Source organism: Eurytemora carolleeae, unplaced genomic scaffold (genome assembly GCF_000591075.1).
Source record: "Eurytemora carolleeae unplaced genomic scaffold, Eaff_2.0 scaffold67, whole genome shotgun sequence".
Lineage (NCBI taxonomy): Eukaryota > Metazoa > Arthropoda > Copepoda > Calanoida > Temoridae > Eurytemora > Eurytemora carolleeae.
In genome coordinates this window covers 176,422-191,453 of record NW_019396097.1, presented here as the reverse complement: position 1 = coordinate 191,453, position 15,032 = coordinate 176,422, and the positions used below count along the sequence as shown (strand labels likewise).

At 32.7% G+C, this 15,032-nt stretch overlaps 1 protein-coding gene across 1 annotated transcript; it reads left to right on the top strand.

Moving 5' to 3' along the window:
• Positions 1–3,845: 3,845 nt before the first annotated feature.
• Positions 3,846–14,344, top strand: LOC111694846 (uncharacterized). Its single transcript, XM_023463884.1, has 17 exons — positions 3,846–3,941; positions 4,227–4,358; positions 4,751–4,828; positions 5,296–5,558; positions 6,143–6,249; positions 6,582–6,641; positions 7,823–7,924; positions 8,309–8,368; positions 8,811–8,927; positions 9,573–9,659; positions 10,347–10,423; positions 11,596–11,674; positions 12,032–12,148; positions 12,439–12,513; positions 13,114–13,202; positions 13,632–14,072; positions 14,214–14,344. The coding sequence occupies exons 2-16, from the start codon at positions 4,237–4,239 to the stop codon at positions 13,699–13,701; spliced, it is 1,503 nt and encodes a 500-aa protein (XP_023319652.1). The 5' UTR covers positions 3,846–3,941; positions 4,227–4,236; the 3' UTR covers positions 13,702–14,072; positions 14,214–14,344.
• Positions 14,345–15,032: the final 688 nt, after the last annotated feature.

The window sequence follows — 15,032 nt, the reverse complement described above, 5'->3', positions numbered from 1 at the left end:
ATTTTTTCTGTTTGTGCCATTCGTCATTTTGTTTAAGACCGAATTTTTATTTCACCGCCAATTTTGAAAATGTAATTGATTTTCTAAACGAATTCCGTTGATAAGTTTTTTTAAAATCTATCAAAAGGTATTATTCTGTTTATCAGTTTTGAAAAAACAAGACAAAGAAATGGTTTTTTTAACGATAAAAATTAAATGATTTGACCCCCCCCCCCCCCCCCCCCCCCCCCCCCCCCCCCCCCCCCCTANAACCATATCTTGTCACAGCACTGTGTAAAGGTATTCTCCAATATATCCTACACCTCCCATGTTACCCTGGTTAAACCATATCTTGTCACAGCACTGTGTAAAGGTATTCTCCAATATATCCTACACCTCCCATGTTACCCTGGTTAAACCATATCTTGTCACAGCACTGTGTAAAGGTATTCTTCAATATATCTTACACCTCCCATGTTACCTTGGTTAAACCATATCTTGTCACAGCACTGTGTAAAGGTATTTGATTTTCAAGCAGTCTAGTATCCAGCACAATTATACACAGTTCTAACAATTATTCTCAACTAGTGAGACCGGATACCTACTTTCAAGTATACCCTAGTTTGGCTTTATCAATCCGCTCATATTTTTTTTGTAGTCATGGATAAGAAGATTGACGAGTGATTTATTTTTGCTTAAGATTTGATGAAGTTTTTGAAAAAATCCGATTATGTATGCACATTGCTGCACAATGCACATTGCACATTTTTTTTTTTTTTAAACATTTTTTTTGTTCAGATATGAATTTGTTTGAGCATCTTCATACTGTTTGGAAGTTTACTCCGCTGCCTGAGAATCCAAACCATACTCTAGGTATGCAAACCACTCGCATTGTTGACGCAATGCCATATCTGATTACCGACGGTACCCTTTAATCCTCAATTTGAGTTAGAATTAGGAAGATTTCGCCTTTTTTCCATCTATTATTTGATAATGGAAATTTCTTTCATTATCGTTGAAGCACAAGTCTACGTATAAGTTTTCAGGGAAACCATCTTTCGAATTTATCAGCTTTTGGATATAATACCAGAACTTTTTTTCATCCTTAGAATGTGAAAAAATTAAGTCAGATTTAATTTTTTTAGTTTCTATTAAACCTAGCTTAGTAATTACTTAAATTACTTAAAAAAAGGTTTTTTTCAAATTTTGCTGATTTCATTTGTATTTTCCCTTTTTTATTTAAATTAGTATTTTAGTTGATTTCGCGGTTTCCTTCAAGTTTCGGAGCTCTTATCATTCATTCGTTGCAAACCTGTTCATCGACGATATTGTGAAGAAGAATATTCAATCATTTTTGAACCGGGCCGAGGTAGTTTACGGTCCTCAGGGTGCAGTTGATCACCATTCAGAGATTATCAAACAGTCAAAGAAGATTTCTGAATTAGGATCAGCAAATGTTACCAAAAAGAAGATATGACAATTGCTGAGGGACGATATGTTTCGTCCAATTAAAATTTAATGGGCTGTGAATTATGAATAATGAATTATAAATTATATTGTTTAATTTCAGAAAATATAAAAACTAAAATGGCAATGATGAGAGCAGCCCTGAAGTTGAGACCTCTGGTCCAAACTGTTCCTAGTGCAGCCTACCATGAGAAGGTAAGAGGGTGTCATCCTGATTTAAATGGACTGTTAACGTTTTTTTTCAAGAGATCTTCCATTTTAAGTGTTACTTTTTGGTGATGTAGATGTCATTGTTATAAACTGAAAAATTTAAGATTTCTCTTTAGAAGTCGTTTGCTGAATTATTGTAGCAGAGAGAAGTATGGGAATTGTTAGAACATATCTCTTTTCAAGATATAAATGCGACAAACCTTCGTCATGGAAATTACGTCAAAAATGTTTTGTCGCTCTGTGCAACTTTCTAATGGAATTGTGAACCAAAAATAAATTTTACAGAACAAATCATCATTTATTTAAACTGCTTTTTTAAAAATCACTCGCATTAAATATCTGTTAGTGAAAGGAATTACCAGCATCACTCGCATTAAATGTCTGTTAGTGAAAGGAATTACCAGCATCACTCGCATTAAATATCTGTTAGTGAAAGGAATTTCCAGCATCACTCGCATTAAATGTCTGTTAGTGAAAGATATTTCCAGCATCACTCGCATTAAATGTCTGTTAGTGAAAGGAATTACCAGCATCACTCGCATTAAATGTCTGTTAGTGAAAGGAATTACCAGCATCACTCACATTAAATGTCTGTTAGTGAAAGTAATTTCCAGCATCACTCACATTAAATGTCTGTTAGTGAAAGGAATTACCAGCATCACTCGCATTAAATGTCTGTTAGTGAAAGGAATTACCAGCTCCAACATTAATAAAATTCCGGTTTGTACAGAGCGTCCCATATTATATTAGATTATCTTCAATCTTTAAATCTGTAATTTAGACCCATTGACTCGGTCTAATATGATGTGGGACACCCTGTATCCGCTCTTCAATACTGAACTCACCTTTATATTTATATTCACATTTAGATAATTATAAATAATTTCTCATCTAATAATTATGATTTTAAGCCGTTTTAAGTCATTTATCTTTAAATTTGAAAACGTTAAAACTTTTTAAAGAGAGGCAACGCTTACATTACTTATGAATTAGGTTAAAAGTTTGTTCTCAGATCAAAAAAAGATCGGGGAAATAGAAACCTGCTTTTTCACATATCAAGTACTCATTTGCTTGAATTTTTGAAGTCATGTTATACCACTGTTATTCACCTTTTGTACTTCTCAGGTTATCGACCACTACGAAAACCCGCGAAATGTCGGCAAGATGGACTCCAAGAAGAAGAATGTCGGAACCGGTTTAGTTGGAGCCCCAGCCTGCGGTGACGTCATGAGGCTTCAGATTGAGGTTGACGACAACGGAAACATTGTTGACGCCAAGTTTAAGACCTTTGGTTGTGGCTCTGCTATCGCTAGCAGCAGTCTTGCTACTGAATGGATTAAGGAAAGCAAACTATAATTTAATTTAAATTTCTTTTGAAAATTGCGGCCATGAATTTTTTTTATACTCATTAAACAATTAACTTATTTTTTTATAATTTCTAACTCATTCTTCAACTGTTATTTACTTTTTGATGGGGGAGGGGATGTTATCTACATATATGAGGTAATAATCTCGGTGTCCGATCATTACTCATGAACCCATTGACCGATATTCCTCAAATTTTGATTGGGGAACTCGGGAAAACCACGGGAATGTTCTCAGTGTAGTTTTGAGATTCTAAGTTAAATGGGTCCACAGGGATAAATAGTTAAAATCGTAATGAGCGACTAAGCACGGCTAAACGGCGGGAGTAACTAGAGTACACTGGGCAACGCTGGGTTCTTAAGCTAGTATTTATATATATTTTAACCTACGAAATAACTGGTTTGCCTCCTTCAGGGCAAGAACATGGATGAAGCCGGTAAGATCAAGAACAGCGATATTGCTAAGGAGCTGTCCCTGCCCCCAGTCAAGCTCCACTGCTCCATGCTGGCTGAAGATGCTATTAAAGCTGCTCTTAAGGACTACAAGCTCAAGCAGACAGCTGCTACTAACTAGAGCTTTAGATCTATAAAATATATACTCTCTGAATTAAATATCTTAATAGTGTAAATTTATAACATTTATACTACTGCTATTATGATTAAAAATATCTATAACTGGAATCATTTGGGAATTTTTGAACATGGATATATTTTCATGATTAGTTGGATGCTAGAATTGAAATTTTTCCAATTTTTCAATAAATTTAATTTTTGAACTCCGACATGTATTTCTTATTTGTCGGAAGCTCGTTAGTGCATCATTAAATATATTATTCAAATTATTAATATTTCAGATAATGATGCAATAAATCTAGAACCTTAGGAAATAAAAATGACCTTCCGGTTTTTAGGAAAATAAAGGTGAGGAGCCCATTTCTAAGCTCAACAGTTGATGGTCGTTTGATGGGGGGGGGGGGGTTGATTTCCAGAGATTCTAAGGGAAAATATTCTAAAAATCAGTTTTCCATTTATGCTATCAAACTATATTTACAAATTTTTAAACTTAAAGTTATGTCTATTAATCATCAATAGATAAGAATGGCCCTTGACTTCAGGACTTTGAGGGGAAATTAGTAATTTTAGTATTAGTAAAATTCAGGTCAATATTTTAAGATAAATTTTTAATTGCGATTTATCCATTGGTAGGAATTTAAAAATGCCGCGTGGTCGGACCTATGACCCTAGGTCGACCTCTGGTCTAACCTCGGATCAGCTGAGGTCTGTAGCTCTTATCCCGGGTCTACCTCAAACCTTTCTCGCTATACTAGAGAACCTCAGGGAATTTCTAGTTTTTTGGAAACTTAAGAACTCATTGAATCGCTGTGATAGAAGTACTATTTTTAAATAAGAAATGTAAATATTAAAAACGGAATGATACGAGTTAAAAATGATGTAACGCAATCTGTGTATACTGTGATAATAATAAAAAATGAATAAAACCCTACGCATAAATATATCATGAGAGCAGACAAGTAAAGTAAAATATATTGTTTGCTTTATATTTGGAATGTCTTGCCAACGTACACAAAGGAACGTAATATTAAGTAACCACTAATAAAGGATGCCCAATTTACAACCTTTGTTCGATCAAGAATAAATATCGTATTTTACCGTAACTGAGACCGAATTTAAAGAATTTGAGCGGTGGCTTAAAAACTAATGAAATCCAGCGGAAAGACGAGCGGAGCTCTAAAACCTGGTGAGGTCGCAAATTCAGAATTGGTTGCAGAGCTTATCAATATTATCAGGTTGAGATTTATTGGTTAAACAATTAATCGATTAAATATATTGATTTTTAAAATTAATTGATAGACTTGTTGGTGAATTAAAATGATAAATTAATTGAACGAAAATTTTATGGATTTTCTTTTAATTTATAAAAACTATAATTTTGAGATTTTATACTACAGTGATAACCAGAAAACTCTGAAATAGGAAGACGACTTTACACTCAAGTTATGACTTCAGATAGTCCAAACGGCAATAGTGTTAGAAAACAGACCCATTTCACTGAATTAGGGATTTAATAAGTGTCTAGTAAAAATGCTTTGTAACACTATCAAGTAGACTGAAGTATTGCTAGAAAGTCGTCTACCTATTTCTGAGTTTTCTGGTTATCACTGCTAGAGGAATTATTTTAAGGTTCTTGATAGGTTGATTGAATATTCTAAATTAGTTAAACTTAGTTTTATTATTTGATAATTTTGTTTTTCAGTGATGATTATAATAACCTGTCATCTGAATATTTGGAAGCTGCTCAAAGAATCAGCAAACTCCGCCTTCTTTACTCCTGCTGCTCTTTGCTGCTCCCAGACTTAAAATCTAAACAGATAAGCAGCTTACTTGACCTCTTATGTAAGCTGATAAATGCTGCTACCAGGGTAGATAAGATATTGAAGTTGGAGGAGACGCTGCATATTTTAAAACTGCTGACAATCTTTGTCAGCAGTTCAGCAGAGAAAATCGGAGATCGATTAGGTAAATAAAACCAACCTGGATGAAGGGGGAAGGGTGTTTAGGTAAATAAAACCAACCTGGATGAAGGGGGGAGGGTGTTTAGGTAAATAAAACCAACCNATGAAAGGGGGGGGGGTGTTTAGGTAAATAAGACCAACCTGGATGAAGGGGGGGGGATGTTGTAGTACTTATTCCTTTTACGTATTTAATTTTAGATTATTTAGATTACATCTACAGCCTTTTTAAATTGATGAAATGTCATGATATCCATGATATTATGTTATCACTTCAGGGGTTCTGCCAGCTTAAAATAGTTCTGGTTTAAGACGGGGTAATTTTGTTCATGATATTTATTTAAAAAATTGACAGATTTTCACCAAAAATTGGTATATTCCCAATAATTCCCATTGGCATATCCCTCCAAATTGGCAGGGTTTCTTTCCAAATTGACGTGGTATCCGTCCAAATTGACGTGGTTTCCTTCCAAATTGTAAGATTTCTTCCAAATATAAAATCAGTCGGTCAGATTGACTCACTCAAATAGGTTCTGAAAGGAACCTTGTATTAAAGCTTATTGTATAATTTATCTTAACATATTTATTTAGGTGAGATCCTTGGTTATCTATTTGTTCTCTCCGGGTTGCATAAATCCAGTGAAGGGATATCCTTGGTTCCAACTAATCTGCCTCATCTTCATTTTACTCAAACTCAGGTACTTTATCAAACAATATCAAACTAAACTTTATTTTACTCAAACTCAGGTACTTTATCAAACAATATCAAAATTAACATTAAATTAAATATTCTTCATGAAAAATTATGATTTGACCAGGTTGCAATATTCCAATTTTCTCAGGGTGTCAAGTTTCTTAAACGTCTTTTTAACTTCAAAATTTAAACCTTATCTTTAACCTTTAACCTACACAAAAAAAGAGATGAATTAACATTAAACAATTTAGTTAAAAAGTATGAAACAAGTTTTCAATATTCATAATCTCGATCAGAATTATTGCTTTATTTTTTGGATTCAACCTTATGTATCAGGATGGGCCCAGAAGAGAATCCTCGTGCACGGATACCTCAGGTTCAGAGTATTCAGATCAGGTTAGTGTTATAAACGTTTTCTCGCTTTCTGATACTTTTTTACTTGAAATTGTGAATAGTTTCTCTTTGATTTGGTCCTTAGTCAATACCAAAAAACCATACACTCTTTTCAGTGAGATCCAACAAAAAGATTCAAAATGAACCCACAATAACAGACTAGATTGTGTGAATTTGAGCTAGGTCTTAAGATGGTTCAATTACGTATAATAAATTGGTAATTAAGAAATGTGGACCGTCCCATAGATCTAAACTATAGTTAAGTATTTGAATTCAGGATTGTCTGTCATATAGATATAAACTATAGTATTTGAATTCAGGATTGTCTGTCATATAGATCTAAACTATAGTTAAGTATTTGAATTCAGGATTGTCTATGTCATATAGATATAAACTATAGTTAAGTATTTGAATTCAGGATTGTCTATGTCATAAAGATCTAAACTATAGTTGAGTATATGAATTCAGGATTGTCTATATCCTATAGATATAAACTATAGTTAAGTATATGAATTCAGGATTGTCTGTCATATAGATATAAACTATAGTATTTGAGTTCAGGATTGTCTATGTCATATAGATATAAACTATAGTTAAGTATTTGAATTCAGGATTGTCTATGTCATATAGATCTAAACTATAGTTAAGTATTTGAATTCAGGATTGTCTATGTCATATATAAACTATAGTATTTGAGTTCAGGATTGTCTATGTCATATAGATATAAACTATAGTTAAGTATTTGAATTCAGGATTGTCTATGTCATATAGATCTAAACTATAGTTAAGTATTTGAATTCAGGATTGTCTATGTCATATAGATATAAACTATAGTTAAGTATATGAATTCAGGATTGTTTATGTCATAAAGATATAAACTATAGTTATGTATTTAAACTCAGGATTGTCTATATCTTTTAGATATAAACTATAGTATTTGAATTCAGGATTGTCTATATCCTATAGATCTAAACTATAGTATTTGAATTCAGGATTGCCTATATCCTATAGATATAAACTATAGTTAAGTATTTGAATTCAGGATTGTCTATGTCATAAAGATCTAAACTACTTCACTGCAGAACAACAGATAAGTATTTGATTCGACAGATTTCCGCGACCTAGCTCAAAATCAAATTCATTAAAATCGGTCCAAAAACATGCTTACAATAAAAATTGTTTAGGAGTTAATTTGTGATGTTGATGCGAGGAAGCGGAAGGAAGAAGGATTCATTGAGAAGGAAGCATTAACTGCCGTAGATGTTCTCGTGAAAAAGTGCCATAAGGTTCAATCAATCAATTACACATCATATTTTAATATGCGTCTATTTTACTTAAAAACTAGAATATTATCGATAAGAAAATATCTTCTTTATATAAATTCTAGAATATTAGAACTATTTTAAATTTTATTGTTAGTTTAATCTTTTTTGGTTTGACTACTGGATTTTCTCTTGAAAATTCTATTCCCAAAATAACAATTTTTAACATCGCGGATTATAAATTTCAGATTTGATAAGAAATCTATTCTCTACAGGCTATTCTATAAATTAAACCTTATTTTTTAAACAGTTACTATTTTAAATACAAAAAATACACTCTTTCTAATATTTTAAAATGTTATCATTGATTGATTGGTTGGTTGATTGATTGATTGTTGATTGATTTAGAAAGATATTGTCTCCTACTGGTTTATTTTCCTACCTGATAAATGTTACTGTCCGATGCAGGTAGGATCTTTAATCTTATATTAGTGGAATTTGACGCTTTTCAATAAAAAAGTACTTCCAATGCTTTTCAAGTGGACCTCTATTAGCAGTTTAAAGAGAAACATGTCCACATCACAATAGCGGCCCTTAAACGTTCATCTGAGAAACAATGTTAAACGGACTGTTCGCAAAAAATGAAGGGGCTATGAAAAAAAATTATCGATGGTGAATGCTACTAATCTTAATTCTATTTGTTCCGTCTAAAATGAGAAAATTGTTAAAAATTGTCTATATAAATTCAGAAAATTGCAACATTCGACTCGGATTATTAAAAAAATCAATTAAATTCCAAACAAATCATTCAGGTATTGTATTTCAACCTATAATCATTGATAATTTTTTGACGCATTTGTATATAGTTGATATTTCATAATATTTTTTGTTTGATTATATTCATTCATAGAATGGAATATCCTCCTTACTGTCACATCCTTGTAAGAAACTAAGAATGGCCTCTATCAACATTCTCGTGGATTTTCTTAATCATTCTCATCAGTTTCTAGCACTTGCTCAGCATCAGGTTAGTTCTCATCAGTTTCTAGCTCTTGCTTAGCATCAGGTTATTTCTCATCAGTTTCGAGCACTTGCTCAGCATCAGGTTAGTTCTAGTTCACAGTGTCAAGTAATCCTTCAAACACTTTTAGAAATATCCTTTGAATAAGACAAATAAGTTTAAACGGAAATTAGACCAGTGAGCGCAATAATCATTAATTCAAACTGGCATAACCATTAATTCAAAACGCCCTACTATATGATTGTAATTGCTTTGGAGACGGTACTTCATAAGAAATATTTGTCTGATGTACAATTACCGCGTATACAATAACCTATTCTGAATATTTATCATACAAATGGAGTATCCGTCTGTAAAGCATGCATAATCTGCATAATCATATGGTAGGGCTGCGTCAGTTGTATCTCCCTTCTATTCCATACTTCTTGGTTGTCAATCGTCATTAAACGATTCGCCGAATTGACTGAGGAGCTTTTTGTGCAAATAAACAACATAATTGGGATTTTCGGTCCCAGTTCTAATTCGCATCACATATTTTTGAATTGGAAGACGACCTTTAACCAATGTTCAATATTCATTGCACTATTATTTAAAATTATAACAGTCGTCTACCTATTCCACAGTAATGGGTCTCACTGTATTGTTTATCAGGAAAAAGATACGAGCTACACTTCCCTCTCTTCTGCTCTGGCGCTCTCCATGTTGAACCTACACAAAATTTTGCTCACCAGAATACTGGTAAGTACATATATAATAATTAATTATAATTATAATATTATTATAATTAATTATAATTATAATATTATTATTAATTAATTAAAATTAAAGGGACTGTACACCTAATATTTCAAGCTCCTTAACCTCCATTTAAAGTGCAGCTTTTTTTTCGTCCATTTAAAAGGCAAATTTTATTGTCACAATTTTCAATCTCGGGTTTATATTTAAAATTCTCCATGAAGTTACTAAATAAGATTAACGTATAGGATAACCCGTAGCATTTTCTTTTTTAAAACTTTAGCAATTTAAAAAATTCCAAATTCTCTTGTCATTTATTTCTAACAAGCCTTTCATTTTGTCCTTGAATTTTCAAAATATTTTTTTTATCATTTAACTTTCAAACGTACAATTATCTTTTATTATTATTATTTCGTATCTATCTATTATTATGCTGCTGCTGGTAGTGCCAACACTACAAGAATTCTACCCCTCGACCCGGACTTATCTAATATTGGCGGTCCGGCTTTTTAGCAAAGCATAGTGCAATGGTTTATGCTCGCGCGGGTGGGTCACATTGTAAATGATTCCCAGGTGGTATGGCGTTTACCTTCAAAGAAGGGTAACTCGCTATGCCTCTCAGTCTCAGGTATACCTGGACGTAAAGAAAGTTGTTAAATAAACTATTAAATCTAACCCTACGGTTTTTAGGAACCTTTGGGTAACACAGAGTATGTGGCGCTTCTTAAACTATTCGCAGCAGTTGGAGAAAACAGTTCTTACTCCAGGTACTTAAATCATACAGACCTAGAGAAACCAGTTCTTACTCCAGGTACTAATATCATAAAGACCTAGAGAAACCAGTTCTTACTCCAGGTACTTAAATCATATAGACCTAGAGAAACAAGTTTTTACTCCAGGTACTTAAACCATATAGACCTAGAGAAACCAGTTCTTACTCCAGGTACTTAAATCATATAGACCTAGAGAAACCAGTTCTTACTCCAGGTACTCGTATTATACAGACCTAGAGAAACCAGTTCTTACTCCAGGTACTTATATTATGCAGACCTAGAGAAACCAGTTCTTACTCCAGGTACTTAAATCATATAGACCTAGAGAAACCAGTTCTTACTCCAGGTACTTATATTATACAATCCCTAGAGAGTCGAAGACTCCGCTATGATTTAATTGAAACCTATAAAATTATTCATGGTGTTAATAAGGTTGATAAATGTACGTGGTTTTTAATGTTAGCATGTACATTCAATAGAATTACAAGAATGTCAAAAAATCCTCTTTTACTTAGTGCCAATTTTTGTAGAACTGATATTCGTGAACATTTTTTTAGCCAAAGAGTTGTTTCTCCATGGAAATGGATTTGCCGTTTAATATAAAAACTGGGCCAGATATGATAAATATGTAAAAAATTCTTATCTGTTCTTGTTTCTATTGTTGGGACTAAAAGAGCCCATTAAAGATTACAAAAAAAGAAAAACAGAAAGGTCAAATTTAAAAAAAAGAAGCAAATGTCGAGAGTTATCATTAATACCCAAAAAAAAGAAAAAAAATGTCCTTTATATTTAATCGTAATGCACTAGATATGCGTAAATATTGAATACTAGCTGAAGTTGCCCGTAAAAAAAATTTGAAAAAAAATGTTGAAAAAATATTTTGGAACAAAAAATTAGATTTTTTTAGCCTTTGACACCCCGTCGCCCCTCTTGAGTGTCCACAAAAAATTTCAGCCTGATCGGTCCAGCCGTTTGGCCGGCTATAGACAACATATATATATATATATACGAATATCTTGTTTTATTATATAGATAATAATTTTTGCATATTAATGTGATCTGTGCAATATGCATCCTTGTGAATATCGTGAAAACAATCTGAAACTTTCTTATATAATAACATAAACATACAGACCCAGAGATAACAGTTCTTACTCCATATTTAGATTATCTCCTGGTCTAGTGGATAGAATGGTCAACTCATTAATGGAACTGGCGGAGAGGGAACGAAATCCTGTTATTCAGGTTGGTTTTCTCACTTTTTCCTTCACTTTTCTTTCTTCCTGTTCCTCTATATTTTATTATTTTTCATATAGGAATCCGCTCTTTAAGGTTGGACTCTATTAATTTTCTCTTTTCTTCCACTCTGTCTAAATCTTGTTTTTATAACTTTCTTGTCTCCATTTTCTTTCTTATTTTCTAATTCGTTAGTTTTTTTCTCGCATTCTCTTATTTCTTCACTTTTTTTCCTTCCTTTTTTGAAGCATTATATTTTTTTATTTCCTAAATTCGCTTTCACTTTAATAAATTTTAAAATTTTGCATTTAAAAAATGAGAAAATATGTTTTTTTCTGTAACTTATTTATATTTATTTACTTAAAGGTTGCTGTTCTCTCTGTGTTCGTGTCTCTAGCTCATGGTCCTAATATACCTGATCTTAAGCTAGTCTCCAGGGAGATGTTTAGGTTTATCCGTCCCAGGACACTTCCAGTCCCACAGGTGATATTGGTGGGGTGGTTGATTGGTTGGTTGAGAGGTTAGTTGGTTGGTTGGTTGGTTGGTTGTTTGTTTGGTTGATTGGATGGTTGGTTGGTTGGTTGGTTGGTAGGTTTGTTGGTAGGTTGGTTGGCCGGTTGAGAGGTTGATAATTTAATTTTTAAAAAATTATTTTGTATAAATTTAGGATTTACAGATCTACTTTGGTCATTAATTGCTTAGTTTTATCAGTTTATTTTTAATTAATATAAACTAGATAGATTTCTTGAAATATTAATATTTATATATCGTAGAGCCTAGTGTCAGATAACAATGTAAGATATATGTCTCTACAAGCCCTCTCCGTTCTTACACTACTAGATATACAGGTATACTACAAAAATATCATACTACTACTATTATTATTATTATTATTATTATTATTATTATTATTATTATTATTATTATTATTATTATTTTTATTATTGTTTTTATTGTTATTGTTATTGTTTTTTGTTATTGTTATTGTTATTGTTATTGTTATTGTTATTGTTATTGTAGGAAAAGTTTTTAATACGTTTATAACAATATGAAGTGTAATTCAGACAAGTATAATCAAGACAAAATTCAGAAATCAAACAACAATTATTAAAACCAGTTTGACAACCAAATCTTAGAGGTTACATCTTTGCGCACTAATAAAACATTTATTTTGGCGTCCTTACGGATCCAAAAGTGTGAAAATTCAACATGTATGTTTAAATATAAAGTTATGGCCCCCATAGCCCTCATTTGTGCTGAGGGTTTCTTGCATTTTATTATGATTTTAAGCAATCTCGTAAACTATTTAATATCGTTGGATATGGTTTGATTTGATTTGATTTGATTTGATTTGATTTGATTTGATTTGATTTGATTTGATTTGATTTGATTTGATTTGATTTGATTTGACTTGTCTCAGATATTTTTAACTTGATGAAAATGTTTAGATGTTTATAAAGAACGCGACTGATGTAAAGTCTGTGATAGATATTAGTCTAAAGGATTCAGATCCCTCCATTGTTCTTCACACTTTCAGGAACAAACTTCACAAATATTTATCTATTCAGAGCCGATCGCTTAATCTGAATATCCACTGTGGACACTTTTGATTTCTGTTAAATTTGGTCTTTTTCCCTCTGTTCGGTTTTCAACCGATGAGTTCTCTCATTTAATGGTGCGTAAGATTCCGCATACCTCACTTTTATCGACACTGCTAAGCAGACTTAATCGACACTGCTTTTAACTTCTCAAATGTACAATTTTCAATAGGATCTAAGTCTTTGTCAGAAACTTTTCTCATCCCTATATCTTTATTTTTTGTAATGTAAAAAGAGTGTCTTATTTTATTATTTTGATAATTGTCTTTATTTTCATTAAAAATAAGTTTTAATGAAAATAAAGACAATATTTCCAAAAAATATCATTAAATTCGTAAAAATAATTTTGAAGTTTTGTTCGTTTCTAGATTTATTAAAAACTTTGCCAAATATCTGACAGAAGTTGTAAATGTATTAAAAGCTGGAGTCATGGTTTGAGGATTTTTAAAGCTTATATATTCTAGAGGTTTTATCTTCAACCCTCATTGAATTATAATTTAGTGTTGTTATTAAACTCCCTCAAGAAACATCAACTTTTTTATGAGGATCTTACCTAGGAACCCGAGTCCCGGCTGAAAAACCTGACGATCGCGTTCTGGATCGATTTCTTAAAGCCGGTCAACTTCCTGCTGCTGGAGAAGCACGGCAGTGCTAACATCAGGTCCGCCTTCTGCGACTGTCTGGCGGAGATAGGTCCGAGCCTGTTCTCCAAGCTCCCGGAGCCTAAACGGATTCTCTGCATTACGTTCGTGCTCGGGCAATGCAAGATTAACGAGATACAAGATGGAACTCCAGACTCTAAACTCCAGGTAGGAGAAACCGTCCATATTTTCATCATTAAAACAACCTAGTCGCTCTAACATCATGCGAAGAAAAGAATTTACAAAATGCGCTAAAAATGATTTCCCCTTTTTATCACATTTTCGAGGGTGTAAAATTTTTTTTTTTAGGAGAGGGCCGCACACAGTGCTTGTCTTCGTACACTGGGAATATTTGTAACCTTCCCTTGCTACCTTACTGATACGTCATTTCATATAGATGTAGTAGATGCAGTTCTACCTCATCTGCCCTCAATACTCAAGGTATTTATATAGATGTAGTAGATGTATTTCTACCTCATCTACCCTCAATACTCAAGGTATTTATATAGATGTAGTAGATGTAGTTCTACCTCATCTACCCTCAAGGTATTTATATAGATGTAGTAGATGTATTTCTACCTCATCTACCCTCAATACTCAAGGTATTTATATAGATGTAGTAGATGTAGTTCTACCTCATCTACCCTCAATACTCAAGGTATTCATATAGATGTAGTAGATGTATTTCTACCTCATCTACCCTCAATACTCAAGGTTTTCATGTAGATATAGTAGATGTAGTTCTACCTCATCTACCCTCAACACTCAAGGTATCTATGTAGATGTAGTAGATGCAGTTCTAACTCATCTACCCTCAATACTCAAGGTATTCATATAGATGTAGTAGATGTAGTTTTACCTCATCTAACCTCTATCTATCTATCCATATATCTATCCATGTATCTACCCATATATCTATCTATCTATCTATCTATCTATAAATCTCTAGGATAAGAAGGGTAAGATCGTCCCTGATCCTGGAGGAAAGACTGTTCGTGTAAACGCTTCTTGGGCTCTAGCAAACCTAACAGATATCCTGGTTCAGGCTAAACAGGAGATGATTAGAACAGGTGAGGAGTGTTCATTGTCTCTGTAGGACAAATCCACAAGTCACTTTATAGTGAATAC

Coding starts and splice junctions, on each gene's coding strand:
- LOC111694846 (XM_023463884.1), top strand. CDS start 4,237: ATGCCGCGTGGTCGGACCTATGACCCTAGGTCGACCTCTGGTCTAACC. Junction 6,642..7,822: donor GTTCAGAGTATTCAGATCAG/GTTAGTGTTATA, acceptor AAAATTGTTTAG/GAGTTAATTTGTGATGTTGA. Junction 8,369..8,810: donor AATGTTACTGTCCGATGCAG/GTAGGATCTTTA, acceptor ATTCATTCATAG/AATGGAATATCCTCCTTACT.